At 46.0% G+C, this 24741-nt stretch overlaps 1 protein-coding gene across 9 annotated transcripts in view; it reads left to right on the top strand.

The window, feature by feature from the left end:
* Window positions 1-23895, top strand: part of LOC138491581 (putative serine protease K12H4.7) — a 1111489-nt gene extending 1087594 nt beyond the window's left edge. For all 9 annotated transcript variants that reach the window (XM_069618167.1, XM_069618163.1, XM_069618161.1 and 6 more), the window contains one exon: window positions 22931-23895. Coding sequence is in view for 7 of the 9 variants with exons in the window: in XM_069618163.1 (XP_069474264.1) it covers window positions 22931-23040 (110 nt within the window). In the remaining 2 variants the exon portion in view is untranslated. The remainder of the gene's footprint in view (window positions 1-22930) is intronic.
* Window positions 23896-24741: the final 846 nt, after the last annotated feature.

The following is a 24741-nucleotide window of genomic DNA, read 5'->3' as shown; positions in this document are numbered from 1 at the left end:
ATGGGGTAACCGGTAATCTCTGGTTCACGGGTATTGGTGCTTGCTGGTGGATCGTCGGTTGTTGGAACGTTGGCCCTGTCAATCTCTGCAGCTGTGCTCTTGGGCAAGACCGATGCTTTGTAGGGCTTGATGTCTTGCAAATGATTCCAGGCGGTCTTCCCTTCTAACCTAACAGCCCGATCAGTCACAGCCTCCACTTTGAGGTCCTGTGATCCTGGGCGAGTTCCACCGCCTGACAAAGTTTTCCAAAAGGACAAGATCTCCTACTTGTACTGAGTGTTCCTTATTCAGTTCCTGTGCTGTCAGCATTCTCTTGTTCGTCGTCTTCTGGCCTGCCCTGGGTCTGTTGTATCTGGCGAGAGATAAAAGAAGTGCTAGAAACCAGTGAAGTAATATATTCGTACATTTCTTGTCCCAAAATTTCAGCAGCACTCTCCGAATCCTTTAGTGCCCTAGTGGGACGAGCCAGTGGGAGATGCTTGCGCCATTCTGTCATCACCTCATGGAATGTTAAATGGTGGTCGGACCCTGGCTTGTTGCGCAATTCGAACTGTACCAGTTGCAAACAGTGAAGCCCTTTTTTCTTGGTGCTCTGCTGAGTTTTGGCAATGCTCTCCTTCAGGAGGCCATTGAGGTGTTCACACACCCAGTTTGCTTGCTGTTGGTATGCACATGCACATTTGTGTTTTATTCCTAGCAGAGTGGTGCTGTGTTGGAACAGTTCATTGGCAAAGTGAGGCCCATTGTCAGACTGCAGGACCTCACATATGCCCCATCTTGGGAATACTTCCCAGAGCAGAAATTTGGCTGCCCGTAATGTGTCAGCTTGGGAGCGGGGTCCATCCTCTATCAATCGTGAGAATGGGCAGACTACCACTATCATATAGCAATATCCTTGACATACTGGGATCGTCCATGTAGTCGATATGGAGATGTAGGAATGGGCTTTCAGGTTTGGCTCCTCTCAACTCTCAGGGTGTGTCCCGCTGTAAATTGTTGGCAGGTCAAGCAAGTGCTAATGAATTCTGCTACATGTTCCTTCAGATTAGGGCACAACCATGATTCTTCAATACATGCAGCAATTACCTCTTTCCCTGTGTGTGTTGGGTGATGTAACTGCGCCAATGCTGTTTTCAGTAGCGCTAGTGGCATGACCACTTGCCCTGTGTTGTTGTCCTGTCGCCATAGGGTGTCTTTGGGAGACATAGAGCAGCCTCGTTTGACCCATAGTTTCTTTTCTAATCTGTGCGCTGCTCCCTGCAATTCCATAATCTGTGTTTCTGGTAGGTAGTTGTATCCTTCTCTCATCACCGTGTTTCTTACCCCTCCTGGCACATTTGGCCTCTTTCAGTTCCCATAATTCCCCAAAATAAGATGCACATTTTGCTTTATAGTCTGCTGCTTCGTTTCCTCTTGAGATGACATCTTCCCCGTCCGTTTGTGCTTGGCACTTCACCAATGCCACTTCCTGAGGGCATGTTATCACTTCAATCAGTTCACCTAATATTAGTGCATGCTGCACTGGAGTCCCATCTGCTCTCCTGAGCCATCGTGCCAATCCTGAATGTACTGTGGATGTGACGTAAGCACTGTCAGAATAGATAGTCACCCTTTTGCCTACACTGTGCTGTAGGGCGAATATGAGGGCCACTAGTTCTGCTGCTTGTGCTGAATAATGAGATGGTAACCAGGCACTTGCAACTGCCTCACTTGTCCCGTCTTCTTTTATGCTCACCACAGCAGCCCCTCTCCTGATCCCATCAGTTTGGTCAATTGTGGAAGAACCATCAATGTAGAGGACATCTCCCCCCTCAAGCGCATCTTCCTCCACCTTGCGCGTCTCGCTGAATTGTTCTTTGTTTTTGGTACAATTGTGAGCCCAATCTCCTGGTTGATAGACATCTGCCATGAATAGTGCTGGGTTTACAGTTTGCATATCCTCAATTCTGGTCTCGATAGTATGATCTCGTAGCCTGATGCTCTGTGTGGTCAGTGTGCTTTTTGGATTGTGCAGTATGGCAAAAAGGGCATGTTCCATGTAAAGAGTGGTGGTGCAACCCATTGTTATGGTAGATGCTTTCGCCACTGCGAATGCTGCAGCCACTAGAGATTGTTTGCATGCATAGTGTCCCCTCTGTCCACTATAGTAAGCAAGTGGCTTATGGCCCATGCTAGTCTTCTGTGTCAGTACTGCCTTCATTTGTTACGCTCATCTGGTATCCACGGGGACGCCACCCAGCCCTGGTTGGATGATTTGCACTCTCGAACCCTCTCCCAGTCCCTTGGTAAGGCCTCTGGTTAAAGATGGGTCCACAATATAGGAGAGCTGGATTCAATACCAGATTGTCTCTGTTTTCCCACCTCCCTCGGCCTAAACTCCTTCCTCCCCCTTGGGCCTTCTCCTCACCTTAATATTGTAAGAGGTGGATTCTCCGTCGTGCTCCTCATGGCAGGGGCGCGTAGATGTGGGGGGCGAGCAGCAACCAAGTTACTTCACTGGTGCAAGCCCCCCTGTGGGAATCCAGGCCTGCTGTGACTCCGTAGGTTTGCTGCTTCACAGTCTTTATATGCAGTTCTTATGTTCCTCTTAGTTCGAATAATAATGTCTTGCTTCTTTCCTTTTAGGTATGGAAAGGTATTTTGGTGTTGTCATGAAGTTTGAAGATGAGCATGGGCCGGTAGGCGAAAGCGCGGTGTGCTCGATGCTGTCCGGTGAGTAATGCACGATGCACGGTGCTGTTTCGCCTTTTATATTGCTAACCTGTGTCTTTTCTCTCCTTGCAGGTTGCGATGTTCCTCGCCAAGCGCTGTAATGTTCCAGCAATGATACTGACCAGGAGATGACTACCCAGGTAAGAATTGTGTGGCTTTCTTCATTCGGGAGGAAACGTGAGTAAACGCTTACTAATGCTGTCTTTCTTTATCCTCTTTCCAGGTTATGGTATTCCAGGATGCATGCGGTGCCGGATGATGGAGTTCGTACCTTCAGGTGAGTGGAACTGAAGTCAGCGATGGATACTGTTCCAGGTAAGTTTCGTAGTGTTCTTTCTCTCTCTGCAGGTTTCAGGTAAGCTGGCATCCAAGAACTGGACACGGTGAGCGTTACGCTGTCCACAGCAGAATGACGCAAAGCATGTTCTGCTGTTTGGGTGTGGTTTAAATAGTCTCATGTAAAGTAGTCCCAGTAAAGTAGTCCCAGGCCTGCCACACCCAAAAGACTAGACCGCATAGCTCAGTTCCTTGTAACTGAGCTACGTGTGTGCCTCCGTGTTGGCTGAACCTTCCCAAGTTAAATAGTCCCAAGTAAATAGTCCCATTCTAATGTTGGTCTTCATGATGGTTATGAGCCTGGCGCCATAGGCGCCAGGACTGACTCCAAGAGAGTCTTGGATGAGGTTTTAAGGCCTTTGACCTGGCCCTAACTGGAAGGCTGACTTGCCAGTGAGGGCCAGGGGCAAGGGTCATGACATCATTATGACCCCTTCGGTGTGTTAAAATAAGAATTATTATTTTTGTAGTCTGGGGTGCCTAGCACTGGTGCTGTGCATATCGCTTCTTTGAGCTCATTGAATGCTTCACTCATGTCTTGTGTCCAGGTCAGTGACTTTGTTCCTCTCTGTGCTTCCTTCAGTGCTGTTAAGTGGTCTTGTATATGTGCTGTTGAAAGGGGCCCCTGAGGGACCCTCGGATGTGGAAACAAGGCGCAGTCACCACACTCGAATAGATACGCCAGACACAAGGTTCCGTTCCCAAAATCTAGGGTTTATTGCAATACAAAGAAGTCCCAGTTGGCCAAATGGTCCCACGTTCCGCGACGTGTGTCTAACAGACCTTGGGCGACGCAAGAGAGGGTGAAACGTACATCAGTTACATATATACAATCGAGCACCTTAAAATCAGCAATGACACAGTATGACACATTTGATGCCGCCCTCAATTCATTTCCCTTTGAATTAGAGGCGATGATTGACCAGTATGACAAATATGACACCTTAGACCACCATATTTAGTAATGGTTTGCAAACTTCAATTTTACAGACACCATTCTTTATTTGCGAGAACACAGCGTTTCTGTTTTTCATGGGCAAGCTGCGCGTAGGAGACTGGCACATACCAGACCTCACTATCCCTTAGTTTCGATTCTCGCTCTAGAGGTCAGCCAGCTCTCTGGGGCCTCACTGGGCTCAGAAAGGGGGGCCATAAAGAAAATCATAATTCAACTCTTTAAATGCTAGTTTCATACATTGCTATTCTTTCAGGAGACTCGCTGGCATTCGTGTACTGATTAAATGCCCTGCTCCCTGTCTTCAAGGATATGTGAGGGAGGGAATCGGGCATTTCTGTCTGGCTCTCCAGTGTAATGTTTCAACATGTTTCGTAGCCTTGGACCATTGAAGCGAAATAATATCTACAGCAAAGCAGTTTTACATGAGGCAAAGTGGCAACGTTAGAGAGAGCAGAGAGAGAAAACAAAATGGCGATTCTGGTCATCTTAAAATGGCCTCACTCTAGTTGAACTAGTTGAACTAATAGCTACGTAATAACTGATGAATATATATTCTTAACACTGTAAATGAGGCGGTTGGTCTTCGGCCAACCAATTATCATTAATTTCCGGACCCTCAAGGGGTATTTGATTTTTCTGGACTGACGAACCCTCCTCTTGGCCGTAAGCCAAATGTCTCATCCATACATTGCATCCTCCTCCGACCAAGTATTTGGATTAGATTTGGAATCTGATTCAAATTCAGACTCATATACGCTTGTTGTCTCCTCGTTATTATCAATATCAATTGCCATGAATTCTTTAATGGTTTCAGATTCGTTACTATGGCGAGTGCTTGATTTAGTAATGTTTTTTCGTTTCATCATTTCTACACACTCTTCGCCGATTTCAGTACATATTATGGGGAGACAATGTATTCAACAACATGTCACGAATATTCCTAGGATTGCTACTAGGATTGCAAATCGCTTCCATCCCCAGGATCGCAACACTTCCCAGAACCAGGAGCTTATGTTCAATTCCCAGCCACCTTCAGGGGGGTAGAGATCAGAGCTTAACACATGCAATTTTCTTATCGCCTCAAAAATCGTGGGGGAGGAGTCACTTACAAATGCGCAACACTCTGATCCCATGATTTTGCAAACACCGCCGCGATCAACTAAGATTATATCAAGGGCCATTCTATTTTGCAGTGACATTAATCTAATTCCTTTTTCTTCGAGAGTCATATTATATAATATATCAGTGGTTCCATTTATTGTTTCTTCCAATATCCTAGACAGTCGTCTTATATTAGAAGAGTTTATCACCTGGCCCCAAAATGGTATGAGTGATTTTGCTATGTCCCCTACAATCAACCCGTCTTCAATATTACAGCGAGGTCGTGACCTGGTCAATTTGGTTATGTCTGATGTTTTTAAAAGAAACACCCCAGGAAACAGAAATCCCAAATAACACGTACCTCCCCAGTTCCTAGGTAACGAAGGATATGCTTTTTCTCCACATATGAAATACACAGGATCTCCCACATATATTGGTTCCACTGCTTTATCAAGGAATGCTATATTCCTGCATCTGGTAAATGTTCCTACCTGGAAAGAACCCTTTTTCTTGAAACAAAATGGGACAGAATGAGGGTTATAATTCACTGTATATGAAGGGGGTACCGCATCCTTATTCCCCTGTGGGTTCATGTGGAACGTGATCACAGAAGTTTTATAAGGTACAGACAATCTATCCTGTGGCATTATTGCTGGTGTAATTAATCGTCTTTTGTGGAACATGGAGCAACCCAACGGTTTCATAATCACTTCCTCGAATTCATTCATATTTGTTTTATCTAGTTGACCAGTTTCACTTTTGTTCCATTTCCCATAATATAGGGCACTCAGAGAAGCATAACATGCAGAAGTTAATGGCAGCGGCTGTACATACCATCCTATTCCCTGACCACCATGCTGCGGCAGGAGGGCACAAACCCAACAATTATTTTTTCTTAGGATTGAGTGTGTCATATTCATTATTAACAGCAATGTGTTGTTCCCATATCCTTCCCTATGTCTCTCTTCCATTGGGGACAAGGTATAGAAAATCACATGGTCTGGGCTTTCCGCTGTGGAAATGTTCACATTATTATGGTAAGACCCAACATACAATTGTTTTTACCATGTCCTTTTTCTGCCTTTCTATATACTAGGTTTAATTCTCTATCAGCATTGGTGCAAGAGGGGGCATTTGCTGGTTCCGACATTTCTTCTCTTCCTTCTTCTTCTGATGTGCTCGTCGTGAATATCTCTTGTTCATGTGCTTCCCAGGATGTTGACAGAGTTCAATCAATGTCTACAATCTTTTATGCCAGTTTGCTATCTGCCTCTATTGCTTTTTCATTTGGCAAGGCCTTCGTGCATTTTCTCATTGCCCTATAGTTTCAGAGCAGCTGCCTTTGTACCACGTGCAGCCGCTTGTTCATTCGGGTTCCTGACACATGGATTTAGCACCGAGGAGTTGCATTTCGTGAGCTGTCTAACTTGCACAGCTCTTACGCCACCCTCCTCTAGGCCTCCGGTTCCCACTTCCTCTGAAAATAGGATACCGAGGCAAGAAATTCACCAAGAGATGAAAATGTGATCACTCCTTCTTTCTTCTCCACAGGTTGTACCGATTTGCTCATGGTACCGTGTGATCAACAAATAGTGCGGGTGCACTTCCGGTCTCGAGCTTGGAGTCAGCCTGGGGCACAATGGCAGATGATGATGGGTGCCCAGGCGACAATGCAAGCTGTGGTGCAACAGAAGATGGTGGGCGCCACAGAAGTATGCGCTTGATGTCGGCCAGCAGAGATGCAGAATCTGCTGGACAACGTTGAGGCACTCTTTGCTCTTCCGTTTTTATAGCAATCTCATCAGGCTTTGTTTCAGGATCAGGCAGTTTCTGTGGCAAGGGACTAGCATTGGCATTTTTCGTTTCTTGAACCGCTGCTATCTCTTTCTGGTCTTTGTCCCGATCAGTTGACGTTTCGAATGGCAATGGGACTTTCTTGGTGTGCGTGGCATGAATCCACGCCTTGCGCCCATCCACGCGTATCGCTGTCTGCGTGGTCAGGAGTATCTGATACGGCCCACGCCACCTGGGTGCTAGTGATGTTTTCCGTTCGTAATTTCTGGCTAACACCCAAGTTCCTGGCTCCAATGCATGTCCTGGGCCAGTATACCTCCTTGGTAATGCCTCCAGCACCTGCTGATGAATCAAACAGTTTTTTTACTAACAAATTACAATAAATGCTGAGTACAGGGTATTCTACCTCTCTTTCTCCTAGCCTGAGGTGCGCACCACACATTCGCCGGTCTCCCCATTATGATTTCATAGGGGGAGAGCCCAGTTCTGGCCTGCACTGACGTTCGCATACACAGTAACGCTATTGGTAATGCATCTACCCACCTTAGTTTGCTGCCTGACACGGGGCAGACCAAAGCGAGAGAAATACTCTTTTAGCATTACTTTTGCCGTGCTCATAGCTGTGCAATCTTTCAAGGGATATGCTTCCACCCATTTGCTGAATGCACATATGATCACCAAAACATACTTCAGATTTTGGCATCGCTCCATTTCTATGAAGTCAAAGTGAATCACTTTGAATGGCATAGAGGGAGGTCCAAAACTTTCTGTTGGAGTCAGCGTTCCCTTTCCCACATTATGCTGTAGGCATGGAATACAGTTTTGTACCAGCCTCTCTGCATTCTTTTTTATAAGTGGATTTTCCCAGACTGTGGCTAAATGTTGGACTATTTTCTTCGCACAGATGTGTGTGGGACTATGAGCCATTGTAACCATTGTGTTTACATACGCATTTGGCAACATCCAATTCCCGCTTTTCTTGTCCACCCAACAACCCTCCAAATCCAGTTCTGCAGAGCCCTTGGTTCATCCCTGTATTTCGTCGGCAGTAGCTTCCGCCTGCATTTCTTTAACAGTCACAATTCCATTTTCTATCATGCAGGGAACTTCCTCCGATTGTACTGTCAACATTTTTGTACTCAAATCAGTGTCAGTCTGTTTTGCAATCTTGTCTGCAAATGCGTTTCCTTCTCCCACTTTACAAATTACTTTTTTATGCGCCTCGCATTTCACTATTGCCAGGTGCTTTGGACACGTAAGTGCAGACAGTAATCGCACAATCAGAGGGCCATGTTGAATTCTAGCCCCATGGGATTTTAAGAAACCTCTCTCGGCTCATAATCGGCCAAAATTATGAACTATGCCAAAGGCGTACTGGCTATCAGTATAGATATTCACGCTCAAGTTTTCAGAAATTTCACAAGCTCTTGTTAAAGCAATTATCTCTGCTGCTTGGGCAGAGTTATAAGGAATTCTTTTACTCTCCACAATGCTTTTTAATGTCGTAACAGCATATGCGGCAGTTGATGTGCCGTCAGGTAGTTTAAAGAAGGAGCCGTCACAAAACAGTTCCCCTTCTGGTTCTTTTAGTGGTGTGTCACTCAAATCAATTCTCCCTTTTGTTTCTTCCTCAGTAACCATTAGGCAATCATGGGGAGGCAATTCAGTCCCACCACTATTTTCCCCGGGCATTGGCATTAATTCTGCTGGATTCAAAGCGCTACACCTCATAATTTGGATGTGGGGCGCGAACAATACAATTTCATATCTCGTCAATCTAGCAGATGTGAGATGCTGCGTCTGCGTTCTATTGAGTAGAACGTCTATGGCATGTGGCACCATCAAAATTAAGGTGTGCCCCAAAACCATCCCTTCTGTTTGTTTCACTGACGCAGCAGCCGCTGCAACAGCTCGCAAACATCATGGTAGTGCATGCGCTACAGGGTCCAGCGCAGAAGAAAAATAGCCGCACGGCCTATTTCTTCCACCTTGTTCCTGTGTTAAGACAGACAACGCGCATCCTTTGTTCTCATGCACAAATATCCTAAAAACCTTTTCATATTTCGGCGTGCCCAAAACTGGAGCAGAACTCAAAATGGTTTTTAGCAAATCAAATGCTTTCTGACGTTCTTCATTCCACTGCAAAGGCATCACAGCATCCTTTTTTGTTAATTCCACCATTGGTTTCACAATTAAAGCAAAGTTTATAATCCATTGACGGCAATAAGAAGCCATCCCTATTATCGCTCTCGCACCTTTCTGTGTTGTTGGAATAGGCATACCAGAAATACTCTTTATCCTCTCTGGCGTTAATCTTCTCCCTTCCTTTGAAAGTAGGTAACCCAAATAAGCTACTTCTTTCTGACAGTACTGGAATTTCTTTAAGCTCGCTTTAGGGCCATGCGTAGCTAAATGAGTCAATAATAGAACAGTACCTTCTTTACATATCTCCTCCGTGTCAGCAGCGATTAGTAAATCGTCAATGTATTGTAGCAACACACAGTCTGATGGTAATTATAACATGTCTAGCTGTTCTTTCAAATCTCTACTGTATATACTTGGACTTTAAGTATAGCCTTGTGGAATGCGTGTAAATGTGAATGATCGTCGTCCTAGAGTGAAAGCAAATAAATACCTGCTTTCTTTGTGTACTGCAATGCTGAAGAAAGCGTTTTTTAAATCGATAACACTAAAGTATTCTGCTGACGCAGGGATCATTGTCAAAATCGTAGTGACATCTGGCACTAACGGGAATTGGGGGTCTACCACTTTGTTCAGTGCACGCAGATCAATTATGAAACGGTACGGTACCTCATTACCCCCTTTCTTGTACACGGGAAGAATGGGACTGTTACATACACTACCTGTTATTTCTTCAATCACTCCCAATTTCACCAAATCAGAAACAATGCTTTTCAATCCTTTCTCTCCTTCTGCTGAAATTTTATACTGCGGAATATGTGGTAGCGTTATTCCTTCTTTTAATGTAATTTTCACTGGCTCTATTTTCAAACATCCCACATCATTGTCATTCACGGCCCAAATGCAAGCTGGTACCTTACTCAATTCCTCTGATAAAGGTTCTGTCACAAATTCAGAAGTCGGCATAGTCTGGGGAGAAATAGTCAAAAATACCCCATCTCGTGTGCAATGAATAACTGTGCTTAGTTTTTTCAATAGATTCAATCCTAAAAGATTTTCCCCACAATGCTCTGTTAAAAGAAATGGACAATGTTCAGTAAAAGGCCCTATTGTCACTGCTACTGATTTGGACTCAGGGTTTATTACTGGGGTATGTCAGGAACCAAGTGATGATCTATCGAGCACTTTTGTGCCCTGTGTCTACGAGGAATCTATGCTCTTCATTCCCGATTTTCATCTCTATGTAGGGTCCTTTCTGATTCACGGGAATTGACACTGGTTTCCGACCCCTGTGCTGGGCTGTCCTATTGGGGTAACAACACATCATCTGATGTGTAGTCTCCACTGTTATTATAATATGCACCTGTCTGGTTATCAAAAATGTTCCCCCCTCTCCCTCTACTTCCCGTCTGTACACCCTGCTGATTTTGATTTTGAGTAGTTTGATTCGGAGCCTGGCCTTGATTCTGTGCACCATTCCCATAATTATTTTGGTGCTGCTGCATATGATTTCTGTTGTGACCATTTGTTCCCATGTGCCCTCTGTGAGGCCTTCTCTGACTATATCCGCCTCTATTTTGCAAATGCTTTGCAAATGCGGACATTGTGCCCGCCAGTGACCTCCCTCTCTGCAGTATGCACATTGGTTTAATCCCAAAGGCCCTCTATGCATATTTGAATTTCCCCTACTCTGTGCATTTCCCCTTCTCCTGTTTTGTCCTGCTACCTGCTGGAGTAACACTCGTGTTTTCAAGTTTGTTCTATCCTTTGCTTCTCTTTCCTTCTCAGTATTTACCCGGTTCTCATAATATTGGACCATGTGTAATACTTCTCCTAGCGTTTCTGCTTGCCATGCACTTTCTGAAGTCATTATCAAATTTTGAATCGGAAGTATTAATCCCCTCACATATTTATCCACAAATAACCTTTTCCCTGCTTCCGTACTCACATCCTGTCCACTGAAATCTGTAAATACTTCTTCGAATCTGTTGAAATAATCTGTGGACAACTCATCTTTACCTTGAACACACGCCATCATCTTGTCCCATTGGATTCTTTTCTCTGGGACCAATTATTTTAACTTCTGTACTATTCGTGTCAGTAATGCTAACATATTCGCCCCTGGCTGCGCACCCACTGCTTTATTCCTATCTTCCTGTATTAAATTTGCCCACGTGGCACCATAGGCCATCTCGTCGTCTACCTATCTTATTCGTTTCCAAAATTACGGGGAATATTAGATCTATGTCACCCATAGTGAACACCGAGGACTGTATTAAAGACTCCACTTCTTTATAAAAACCTGATGGATTTTTCCATATGTCGGGGATTGTTTGTTTTATATTATTTATTTCCTGTCTAGAGAAGGGAACATGCACGTATTGGGCTGTGTAATGTGCTGGGATCACCACAGGTGGCGCATTGCCTACTGCGGGAGTCTCTACCTTCGGTACAAAAGTAGGGGGCACTTCTCTCATGGGGAAAGCCACACTCACTATTCCTCCCCCTTCCCTCATATGCAACAATATTCCCAGGTCGAGGGATAAGGCTGTCTCTCCTGTTCCCCGTTCCATCGCTCTATTATATACTGCCAACAATTCAGGAGGGCTCACCTTTTCGTCGAGTATATTTTTGCTTATCAAATATTCAACCATCGTTTGTAATGCTCTCCTTTTCATTGATAAAGTGTATTCATCAAATATTCCATGTATTTCCATTGTGGGAATACTGGGATCTGAAATCCATTTTAGTGCGTCCTGCATACATACATTTATTTATGCACTAATTTGCGCTGCTGTTGACGAAAATCGCTGTAGTCTACCCCTCTCAGTATTCTTTCTCTTATTTCCCGGTGTGGCAAATACTTCAGAATACTCTTCATCCAGTTCATTCTTTATTTCAAACAATCGCTTCACATGCTCTTCCATTTCTTCATCTCTCCCTCTACAACGGGCTAATGCATTCAAATCCAACAATCGTTGCGGTGGTAACTTCCCAATTAACTTTTTCCATTGTCTCGACAAATATTCCCCCATGCATTCCAACAATACCTGTCTTTCGTTGTTCCTTCTGAAGTCATACAGGGACGCTAGCGTAGATACCCCATCATTATCGTCTATATACATTTCCGCCTGTTATTGCAGCTCACGCTTTCTCTCCTTACTAATCGCGCTGCGAGTTACTCTCGTACATTCATTCTGCTCAATTCCACTCATGGGAGGGGCGGTCGGAGCAGTGGCATCCTCTTGATCGGGAGGTGCGGAGGGGGAAGTGAGAGTGGGATCCGTCTGCTGGGGCTGTGGTAATTGCGAAACACTCGGGGCTGGCTGGCTAGTGGGCAGTGCAGTGTCTGATGCAACCTGTGGCTGTGTTGGCGTTGGGAGGGGCTGAGCAACGGGAGGGGGTTGTGCGCCAGCTACTGCCGTAGTCTTTTTAGTTTCACTCCTCGGGCCCTGTTTTGTTTCAGTTAAGATTCTGTTTATTAATTCGTCCGATGAGTGTAGCTCTCTTTGTGGATATATTTTTTCTATGTTTAATTCATCGCGCCGTCTTGTCTTTATCAAGCTATTACTCCACTCCTCCTCCTCAGCTTTCTCGACCTTTGACTTATGCCTGCGTGCATGTTTCTCTCTACTTCTAAATCGGAGCATTGCTTCCCTCCTCCAGCCCCTAAGGATATCAAGTGCCCCAGGGCGTGCTCTCTTACTTATCAACACCTTTTCCAGATTATTTATACGTTCCATCTCAAAACTCCCATCCCTCGGCCACTGAAGATTTTCCTGTTTTCTGGTTTGCTTATGCGAAGTTTCACAAAACATTAACGCTCCCATACCATACTTTATGTACATATTATAAGCCGGCGTTCCTCCCGGTGGTGCTTCCTGGCTAGTTTCCAAAGATTGTTCGCCACAGCGGAAAAATCCTGCTACGGTGCACAATACCCCAGGCATGTTTTAACCTTACCCTTGGCTAATCAAACTTACTCTGGGTGTTTGATTTTGCAAAATCAACTCTCAACCAATATCAGGATCATTTATGAATCGGGGCACGACTCACCTGATTAGTCAATTTGCCTTTTCAAGACACAATTCGTCCGTATACTGACGCAACAAATGACGTTGTGTCTGCGTATCTCGGCTCTGCCTCGTTTCGGGACCCTCGCCTCCTTGTTCGCTGGCCAGAGACGTCAATCAGGGATCAGCGTTGTGCAGATCTGCAAAGGAGTCTCATCGCTTTCACAGGGGCGCCCCGAACACCTCTTGATCCTGGCTCGATCGCTCCCGTCCTCGCCGTTCTTACCGCCTTCCTTATTCTGCAACGTACACGATGGAACAAGTGGGGCAGGGTCCCTATTCGGGCGCCATCTTGAAAGGGGCCCCTGAGGGACCCTCGGATGTGGAAACAAGGCACAGTCACCACACTCGAATAGATAGGCCAGACACGAAGTTCCGTTCCCAAAATCTAGGGTTTATTGCAATACAAAGAAGTCCCAGTTGGCCAAATGGTCCCACGCCCCGCGACGTGTGTTTAACAGACCTCGGGTGATGCAAGAGAGGGTGAAACGTACATCAGTTACATATATACAATCGAGCACCTTACAATCAGCAATGACACAGTATGACACATTTGATGCCGCCCTCAATTCATTTCCCTTTGAATTAGAGGCGATGATTGAACAGTATGACATATATGACACCTTAGACCACCATATTTAGTAACGGTTTGCAATCTTCAATTTTACAGACACCATTCTTTATTTGCGAGAACACAGCGTTTCTGTTTTTCATGGGCAAGCTGCGCGTAGGAGACTGGCACATACCAGACCTCACTATCTTAGTTTCGATTCTCGCTCTAGAGGTCAGCCCGCTCTCCGGGGCCTCACTGGGCTCAGAAAGGGGGGCCGTAAAGAAGATCATAATTCAACTCTTTAAATGCTAGTTTCATACATTGCTATTCTTTCAGGAGACTCGCTGGCATTCGTGTACTGATTAAATGCCCTGCTCCCTGTCTTCAAGGATATGTGAGGGAGGGAATCGGGCATTTCTGTCTGGCTCTCCAGTGTAATGTTTCAACATGTTTCTTAGCCTTGGACCATTGAAGCGAAATAATATCTACAGCAAAGCAGTTTTACAGGAGGCAAAGTGGCAACGTTAGAGAGAGCAGAGAGAGAAAACAAAATGCCGATTCTGGTCATCTTAAAATGGCCTCACTCTAGTTGAACTAATAGCTACGTAATAACTGATGAATATATATTCTTAACACTGTAAATGAGGCGGTTGGTCTTCGGCCAACCAATTATCATTCATTTCCGGACCCTCAATGGGTGTTTGGTTTTTCTGGACTGACACTGTAATCAAAAACCCATGCTCTACAATAGTTGCACAATCCTATAAATTGCTGCATTTTCCTGACTGTTTTGGGCTGTGGTGTGGCACGTATTGTTTTTGCTCTCTTTGGGGCAACATGCCTGTCATCCTTGGATATAAGCTGCCCAATGTATGGTACTTCCTTTTGACAATACTGAAGCTTGGCCTTAGGTACCTTGTATCCTTTGTCAGCCAACACTGTCAGCATGTGTACCGAGTCTGTCCTGCATTGGTCCTCTGTCTCACTCCAAATCAGGACGTCATCTACATATTGTAACACTGTGCTCTCAGTTTCAATGATGCTTAGATCCATCTGGATCACTCTATTAAAGATGGATGGTGACTCGCAGTACCCTTGTGGTAAACAAGTATATTTCCACTTCTGGTTGCGGTACATACAACTGGTCAAATCTTGTGAGTCTGGGTGTAATGGTACTGACATGAATGCATTTTTCAAATTGATTACAGTGAAACAGGTGGCTTCTCCTTGGATGCCACACAGGATTGTTGCTGGATTTGCTGCTACTGGATATTCTGCTTCTACAATGGGGTTAAGAAGGTGTAAATCCTGGATAAAATGCCATGACCCCATGTTTCCCTTGCGCACGGGCTACACTGCAGTGTTGCATGGAGATTCTGATGGTACCAATATGCCTCTCTCGATGAGGGCGCTGATCATTTCATAAATGCCCTCGCCTGCTTCCTTTGTTAGGGTATACTGCTTTACTCGTGATAAAATTGCTCCAAGTTTTAGTTTTATCTTTACTCCCCCTATGCTCTTTATGCACCCCACATCATAGGGACTTGTGGTCCATAAGCTGTCGGGCACTTTGGCCATGTCCTCATCCCAGAATGTTGGTGGCGCCTCTAGCGCCATAGCCATTCTTTGTGCAATCTCTCTGTAACTGACCTGTACCAAAACCTTACACTCATCTCGATTACCATTTCCATCTCTAGGCGCTCTTCCTCAAAGAGCTCCTCATCTGTTAGTGTTGTTAGCCGGCATCCTTCTGCCACCCCAATTACTGCTCTCTATGCTCTTCCCACTGTAATCTGTAGCATGCACTGCAATACAGTTCTCCCTTGCCAAAACTGCCTCGATGTCCACTGGCACTATTGTTCCCTCTGGCTCATACACTGGTGTCTCTGGTCTGAACAGGTACTCACCTGGTACCCTCTACACTTTCCCTGCACTGCCTGGCATCCATGCAATAGCCATGTCTGTTCCATACTGGAACATTTCTGGGTCCAATGGCACCCCCCTCTCTACAGTGCTCCCACAATATGCCTGGACGATCTGCCTCACATTTAACATGTGTATTCCTGGTGTGGAACATATTATGCCTTTGTCAGTGAATGAAATGGTCATGTTCAGTCTGCTCATGATGTCACGTCCCAAAAGGTTTACAGGTGCTTGTCTAGACTATAGCAAAGGTAAAGATAAGTCGTGATCTCCGATAGAAAGAGATGTTATCAGTAAAAGGAACCACTTCTCGAGACCCAGAGAAACCTTGAGTGTTCATGGCATCGCCTGACAACACAAATGTCCCCTCCCGAATGCATGACCTAGTCTCCCTAGTGTCAACGAGAAAAGAAAAAAGTGTCACCTATCGTCACCCCTATGCAAGGTTCCTCCGCAGGGTTGGGTGTGACCAACCGGATGGGACACATCAAGTTAGTCTGTGGGCTGTCCTATTGGGGATACATGGATAGTCCGTTCCCTGTGAAGGGGTTGTTTCCCACCATGGTGAGCCCTCCCAACTGTCTCACTGCGACCGTTGCTAAGGTGTCCATAGGTTCTGTGGTGTCAGTGCTTTGTATTTGTGCAAATTGCTATACAGTTCCTCTGGGTTGTGATGCTTGTATGTTCTGGGGTAAGGGCGCTACTTTCTGTGGTGTTTGCGTCTGTGCCTGTGGTGAAGGTGCTTGTTTTTGGGACTGCAGTGTTTGTTGGAATGAGTCCTGCGTCTGCCATTGCTGTTGCTGGTTCTGAGCACCATAGTCTCCCAGCCCTACTGTAATGGATTTGCCCTTGATCTCCCCCCCCAATTCTGTTGCAGGCCCCCAAACTGACAAGTTCTGGAAATATGTCTTAGCTATCCGCAAGTCCACATTGTGGTGGCTCCCTCCCCAGCCCCTGGAAGCCTCCCGAAAAATCTCCTGCATTCTGTGGTCCCTGCTGTCCATAACCCTGAAACACTCCCTGATTATGGTGCATCTGCGGTCCAAACCCACGCCACCTTTGGAATCCTCCCCTTCCTCTGGACCCCTGCTGAAACCGGCCCTGCCCCATGTATCCCCCCCCATGGGGGGTGCGTATTGTGGTGCTTGTGGTAGTTGGAACTGTTGCTTCGGTGCTAGTACTTGTGTCTGTGGTGCTGGGCTAGTTATTACTGCCCCTTCCATGGCGTATTTTGATAACTTCTTTTGAACTAATTTAGCTTCATCAGCTTTTCTCTCTTGTACCTTTTGCTTGACTTTCTCCTGCCACAGCCTACAATGGTGTACTATTGTGAGCTGTATCTCTGGCCATCCCTTTACTTCCATCCCCACCAACCTCTTTAAACTCTTCTGTATGGGCTCGGGCAGCCCCTGCACCAAGATGTGATAAAAGATTGCTATTGTTTCATCCCACGGTGCTCGAGTTTTAATCTCTTGTATGTACTCAAAGTGACTTAATTGCCCCTATGTCTGATCTGTGGGGTACTGTGTCCGCAGTGCCTGCCAAACCGCTGCTCCACAATTGGCGAATGGTGACCCGTTGTGTGCAGTGTTATGTATCGTCACCCCGGGGAAGCCTGCCCTCTTGCATATGTCATCAGCTGCGTCACCCAGTATCGATAACAATAGTTCCTTGACGTCACCCACCGCCAGCCCGTGGCCCGCGGTCAGCTTCTCCATTTCGTATATTCATTTCCCCCGCTCCTGCACTTAAGGTGGGTAGTCGGCATTTAACATTCTCTTTGTGTGTTTCCAGGGTTCGTACTAAGGCCTTGTCCCTACCCTTTCTAATAGGGGCACCTGTGAAACTGCTGCCCTCTCCTCTTTTGTTCTCTGTAACTGCCTGATTTGTATGGGCCCCCCTCTCATCGTCCACATCTGTGCATGTGTTTGTGAGTTCTAGTATGGGTATCCGTGTTGTCTGTTCATGTGCTCGTGCCAGTCATCCCCTGGAATGTCCCAATGTTGTCTCCACTTTCCTGCGCCCTTGGAGGTCCCTCAGTCTATGGATGTATGTGTTTGGTGTGGCACACTGGTCAGGTGTGTACAACTTTTGGTCATCTAGATCCGACCCTCTCCCTCGTCCCTGTGACCTGCATTCCCAAGATGTCCCTTCACACGTTCTGGTGAGATAGTTTGTTATATCATCCCCGTCATGCCTGTCCTCTTTGTCAGAGTCTGTGTCCATGTCACTACAGAAGTCATCTACAAAACTTGGCTTGTGTGATATAGAATCAGGGTTGTACTGTGTATCAAGATCAATATCCACTAAATCAGATTTATTTTCTCATTTCCATATTCCTAAACTTGCAGTGCCTTGGCCTACTGAGCGTCCAGGCGTATCACTGAGCTATCTGGTTCGGGTCGCCTCTCCCCTTCCCATCGTTTCCTTTCCCATTCTAATGCAGCTTGCTCTCCAGCCGCCCTCATTGCTCGCTCATCCTCTTCATTCCACGCTCTTTCTCTTGCCAGCCGGTCTATCTGCAACTTCCTTTGCCTCCTTTTTTCGTACTTACGTGTTTCTTGCTCGATTATCTGCTTTCTCGATTCTGCCAGTTTTGCCTCTTTCTCGTCACATCCCTTTCTTTCTGATTCTTCCCTCTCCTTCTCTCTACTTTTCTTTTCTAGTCTCTCTGCCCGTTCCTTACCCATACGCTCCTTTTCCTTTCTCCATTCTTTCCCTCCCGTTCTGATTCCTCCTTCCTTTGCCTCTCTTTGCGCTCTATTCTAGTCTCCTGGTCCCTATTCCGTTGTTCCACCTGCTCCACTTGAACCGCCCAGTTTGGTCTTCCTTGTTCCCTTTCCAAGCCCTCTATTGCCCTTGTCGCTCCTTCCGCGACCCCCATTGTCTTCCCTTTAAAGTTTCAGGAGTATTGGTGCCGCTATCAACTCCTCTGTACCTATACCCTCAAATTCTGCCTTTGTTCTCTGTAGCCCTCCCTCGTCTGTCTCGTGGCTGCTGGTGGGTTGCCCTGCACCTCGTGAGCTCTCTTCCCGTGTATACAGTGGTGGTTTATATGCTGGATTAGAATATCCTTCTGCCGCACGTTGCTCCCTTTATGGATATATTCCCTGGTCTTCCTCTGTTTCATCGGATACTATGCTAGGAGGAGCAGGAGAGGTGTGGAAGGGTCAGGTGCCTCTTCCTTCACCTCCTGCTGGTTCATCATCCATAGCCGGTCTGCCGCCCCCTCGTGGAACACCCGCCATAACTCAAATATTGCAATGCATTTTGCCAACTTCTTCCCTTTATAGGTGTTCTGTAAGTGCGTCAATAGTGATTGCTGCACGTCCCTGGAGAAGCTGCCGCTTGGCAGCCATGTTGCCTTTCCTTCCTTACTCCTGGCCCATTATACACTGTATTTAATAATCTTATCCTTATAAGGAGGCAGGGCTTTATAAAGTTGTTGAAAGGCGGTCAGCCCCCCGATCACTCCCTGATAGGTAGGGTACATTGTGCGTTGACCTGACCTCTAATCGAGGATTTGTTTAATCTGCTGTCAGGGAAAAAAGGGTTAAACTGCAATTAATATACGTATTCTTTAATTGTTACGAGCTCACTTGCTCTGCACCTTATACAGCGTGCTCTGCACACCACCTCGCCTTCACAAATTCCGCCTTCTCCGGCACCGCCACAATCTTGCGCATGCGCCTTCTTTGCACCGCCGCTCATTCACCTCTCTACCAATCCCAAGTTCACAACGCTAGCTCCTCACCATCAAACTCTCCGTCCTATGCAATAACCTGAGGGTGACATCACCAAACTAAACTTCGGACTGAATGAACACAACAAGTTGCATCGACACAAGACAATCACCCGCTGCTGTTATCCCCACACAGAATTCCCCAACAATTCCACAACCCCACAGCTGTCTTCCCGCCTCTTCAGGGCAGACTATACTTCTATTTCCTAGTAATTAACTGCACCCGTTGCCTCACCTAACGTGTGAAACGCCTCTCTCCAGGAGACTTAACCAGTCAATACACTTCTGCAATCTTGGATAGCTCCAGCTAACCCCTACTGGAATAGTGTCATCTATGCTCCGGGCTATAATGCCTAATTCACAGGTATTTGCTATTTACATACTTCTAAAATACAAGCCGTTCAAGTCTATAGTACCAGTCTCTTTCTAGAACCTTTTACCTCGAAGACCGATTGCTCCCTAAACACAGAAAAGGGACTACTACCTCTGCTCTGGTCTCTGCTCAATGACATTACTAACACTACTAATACTGTCCACAATACCTCCCTCTTCCCAACAATTACTCAACACCCTACCTTATGCCTGCATTGCTAGTTGCCTGGACAAATACTTGTGTTCCGTGTTCGGTGACGCTACTCGGCCGATGGCTCCCCGTCAACCACTCGCCTCGCCCTTCTGGTCTGCCTTGGACCCTTCACCGATTGCGGGCGGGATGATTTCCAAACAGCTCCCGACGGCCTTTCTCCGGTTAGCACTTTCCCGGTTCTTCTCGCAATACCTGCAAAGGTCCCACAGCCTTTCGGGTCCAGGGGCAAAGGAAGCATCTTCTGGCCGGGCTGACGCCTCAAACCATCCTCTGCTACCAACTTGTTAGGGAGAACTCCCAGGCAAGCAGGGTGGGCTGCTAGGAGTTTATAACCTCCAAACTCATGGACAGCCTAACTCCTTCTCCAAAAGGAACGCAAGTCCAGTCAGGTATCGAGTTCAACTGTGAGTTATTACAGCCAACAAACCAACAGGGATAAGCACACGGATAGAAGTCCTAGCGCACTCTCTGTGAACAATGGCTCGCAGGCCAGTTCTTGGGCAAATCCATGTCACAGTGATATCACAAGCTGGGCCCTTCTCCAGAAAACCTATCACCCTTCAGGATTGGCCATTGAGTAGTAGTCCCCTTATAGTGGCCCCTATAGCTATTAGTTCATTGGACTTCCCACATCAGATGTCATGCCTGGCTCAGCCCCGAAAAGTGTTACTTTCTACATTGTTTCAGCATGTGGACCCACTGATTGGTTGGTGTCCCTCTGTTACCCACCCTTAGGGGCGCAAATTGTGATTGGCTGAGCTACTCGCTCCCAGGCCTGGGACTCAAGTTGCTTCTCAGCTCGGAGTGTACTTGTTCAAGGTAACATGTGCAACTATGTGTCTGTTTTATACTCGTATGTGAACCACCTTTGCCTATGAGAGCGCTCCTTTCCCATCGTTTAGCTGCAGCTTTGGTTGTAACAACTTTGTTGCCATCCGCTGTCCAGCCTGGGGTATCTCTGCCCTTCTCAGCCGTCAATTCTTGGCTCGCTGTCAGCTCGGCCAGACCACGTGTCCAGAGATTGCGTTTGTGGGCTCCTGGCGCTCTGAATTAGTTTGAATTTAGGAGAATTATTCGGGTCTGCCTTGCCCGATGTTACTCCAGGTCAGGGGGAAGAATGTCGTCTGCGACAGTGCGGCCTTGGCAAGGGTCCTGCTCGATACATGTTGGCTCTCTGTTCGTGCTGTAGCCAGCATAGATTTTTGCTTTGTGAACTCGTTGTGGCCTACTGCAGCCTCCTGAGCCATAGTCTGGTTTCTTCTGTATGTACATTTCAATAGTATCCATAGGTTAGTGGTCCCTAGTGCTGCTGGGCCCCTAGAGTGTTACAGTTCTCTATAACGTTATTTGCACATAAGCAACTGCAAGCGTGTATGCTATCTCTTACTTGCGGTTTCTGTGTTGCTGCGGTAAACTAATGACAAAAATAATAAACGTGCTGGCAGTATGTATATGTTACTGTCCTTTAGCTAATAGAGCTGTACGCCTGTGTTCTTCATGTATTTGGATGCGTGGTTGTGTCCCGATGTGCAGATAGCATGTGGGCTTCATGTCTAGTGTTACTATCTCATGTTGCCTCTAACGGCTAGATGCGTGATCTCTTGGCGCTTTAGTCGAGACTGTCAATGGAGTTGTCTTTGGTTTCGTCCTGTGGGGTTTCATCCACCTTGCATAATGTTTGCACTGCTCTGGGGTGGTAAGGTTGGCTGAGAGGGTATTTTTCATTCTACTTATCCATCGGAGGTGCAGTGGGGGTTGGTGAGGGTTTGTGCGATCGGCAGCCATATTGTCTGTGGTTTTTCTTATGGTTTGAGTGTTTGGCGGGTTGGGGGACAGGGCCAGATTTCGACCTTCCCTCTTCAAGCATGTGTCAGTCACTTCAGGGAGGCTAGTGGTTGGTCACTGGAAACTCTGGGGGCGAGGCCCACCTCCTTTACTGCAACGCTTGCGCTGGTGGTATACAGAGGGTATCCACCAGCCAGCACCCCATCCTTAGCCTTGTGTTGCCTTTCACCTAGCCAGAAGGAAACTTCACAGAGCAGAAATTGCAGTGTTTATTTAAGAGGTGAGAAATGCCTGGTCCAAGATGTTTAACTGACAAGATTTTCCTGCGGGGACTCTGCCACATGTCGCACCAAAAATAAAACCATTAACTTAATGAGGAGCATGAAAAGAGCTTGCATGCGACGCTGCAAAGCTTCCTTGCACGGTCAGGTAAGAGATTGTGGCCCAAACCTGAAAACAGGAGCCCACATAGTGAGAAGCCCAGCAGCAACATCCTGTTGATGGGGGAGGGGAGGCTGGGTGAAGGGAGGCGGGGGCAGGGGGGTAGGGTGTACGCACAGAGAAAACGCTACCCGACTCCTGGATGGTGGACCGCTCTTTTGACCCTTCACTGTGCAGTGGTGTAGACGGGTCGACAGCCCATGCAGGCTCACATGCTGAAGGTCAATCAGTTGTCTGACAATCAGTCTCTACCGATTGCTACACTGCTCCTGCAGGTTACATTCTCTGTTTCTGTCCATGGTGGTGTTTAAAAGAGCCCAATGATAATGGTAGTATGCTGTGCCTTGTGTGCTTCTGGTATGCTATTAAAAGGCACTGCAGCTATAGTGTATTGTTCACTGTTTCAGGTTATGGCCTTTTTTGATGGCCAAGACACTAGAGTTGTAGCTGTGCCTTGTTCGGTAGGCTGGTCTAATCTAGGGTGCGTCCTGGACAGTGGGAGGCTCTTATTGCAAGCTGCACCTGGAATTTTGTTTCAGAAACTGTTAAAACATCGAGTGCTTTCATTGTCCGGGCAAGATTGTGCTGTTAATTTTCAGGATATTACCCATCTACGCATTGTAATGTTTATTGCAGTTAACGAAATGCCCATGCTTATCTGATATTCGATTGATTCACATAATGGAGAGAGTAACAATTACTACAAAGCTAATGGATGGACTTGCTCAGCAAAGGTAAACTGGCTGGGGTGGTAGAATGACATCTTTTTCTCTCATTGTTGCAGATGCAGCTCACTGTGCTAATATGTATCCTGAGCGTGTGGAAGATTCTATGTCCGTGAGAAGCGCCCGACAGTACATCTATTTCTTGCTTAGACTATGGCTGCAGGATTAAGATTCGAAAGTCAACATAGCAATATTGGAGTATGCGCTGTATTTTCGGTCAGAGTTTTGGCATATGAGCACTTGCAAATGTGACAGGACATATAGTGGTGGGTATTTTGAGTAACTATTTAACCTGTTCGGTGGAATTGAGAAACCTTCTCAAAGTGCAGCATGGTGCTGTCTCATTACGCTTTAGCCACTTCCAGCTTGTAAAGTCGGTTGGTATTGTTGTATATTCAGTGTCCTAATTTTACTTCCTTTTGTTGATTTTTGGCAAAGGAAATTTGAAATGCCTCTGTGCTGTTGCTGAATGAAATTGTTCACGTTGCTGTGACACTGAACTATGTAAAGCACCCATTACGATGTCACTGAAGCATGGTTTTCTCACTCAATGTGATCTCATTTGTGACATCACACCGACAGTTGGCCTTCCCAGTGGGGCCGCTCTAGTGATACTGGTGCAGCGTGACCCAAAACTAACACAAATGGTTAAATGGAAGAAAAGGTGGTCCTGGGACAAAACTAAATATATTAATAAAAACATGCATGTTTTGATTAAAAACATCTTGTATACGGTCTTTGGGTGTGAATGCATTCCTTTAAATGGGTGTATATGACAACGTATCGCATGTCAGAGGACTAGATTACTCTTCACTTTAGAAATCTTTCAGCTGTGTTTTGCACCGTTTGTGTGGATTCTCAGAAGAGTAGACTTGGAATCATCCTCCACTGATGTAAGACCCAGCAGAGCAGAAAGGCACCTCAGGTGGAACCACAAAAGCGTGGGGGCAGATTTTCACAGCCGCATGAAGACATCATTATTGGGTTACATTGTGATCATGATCAGTAAACTACTGGAAAAATCCTTTGTGGCCCTGTGTCGTCCCTTTTTTTCCTGAGGATAACCAATGAAAAATCTTGTAATGGCTGCAGGTACTTATTGATGTCGAGCTTCCAGTGACATACCTGTTCCGATGTGAGTAGTCCTTTGTTGGGTATTTGGGCAGAAGCTTAAAATCATCACACTATGGACCTTTATATTCTAGTGTTGATTTAATAACATGTGAACTCAGACCTCGCATGTCCTAGACACTGGTCGTCTGGACTCATAAATGTTGCTTTGCTGCCAATTTGAGTAATATTTGAATCTAAATATCTTTCAGATATGGAATCTAAATCCACTATTACACTCCTGTATCACTCCAAGTACAGTTAATTGCTTTCAGCTGCACCCAATATCTTGTATTATGGTTTTGCATATGAAAATGTGTAGAATACATGCGCACAGAGATGTGAACGAGTATCGGGTCTTTTTTTTCTACTGTTAACTGGAAGTGAATTTTACTACATGGGCATTACATTGGTCACTGCCTTCAACTAGTTATGTCCAACCTCTTTTTTTTTTTTTTTAAATCGTTAATTTGTTAAAGGACTTTAAGGTGATCAGTCTTAAAGTCTAAGGATTTAAGTTGTGTTAAGCTGCAATATTTGTCTCTTCAGTTTTTTGTCACAGGAAGTCTGCATTTCTCTGGCCTTGAGATCTGGCCCCACTTCCAGCATGGACAATACCTCATACTAGATGCCCTTTAACCAGTATGGTGCCTGCTTGCAGGTCCGAATAAAGGGAGCTACTGATATCCAGAAGAGACTCTTGCCAGGTCAGCCGGACAGAAATGCCTTGTAATTGGGAGAAGTTAAACCTTATCAAGCT

This window comes from Ambystoma mexicanum, chromosome 10 (genome assembly GCF_040938575.1).
Source record: "Ambystoma mexicanum isolate Mex_15411 chromosome 10, UKY_AmexF1_1, whole genome shotgun sequence".
Taxonomy (NCBI): Eukaryota; Metazoa; Chordata; class Amphibia; order Caudata; family Ambystomatidae; genus Ambystoma; species Ambystoma mexicanum.
This window is presented reverse-complemented; position numbering and strand designations above follow the sequence as displayed.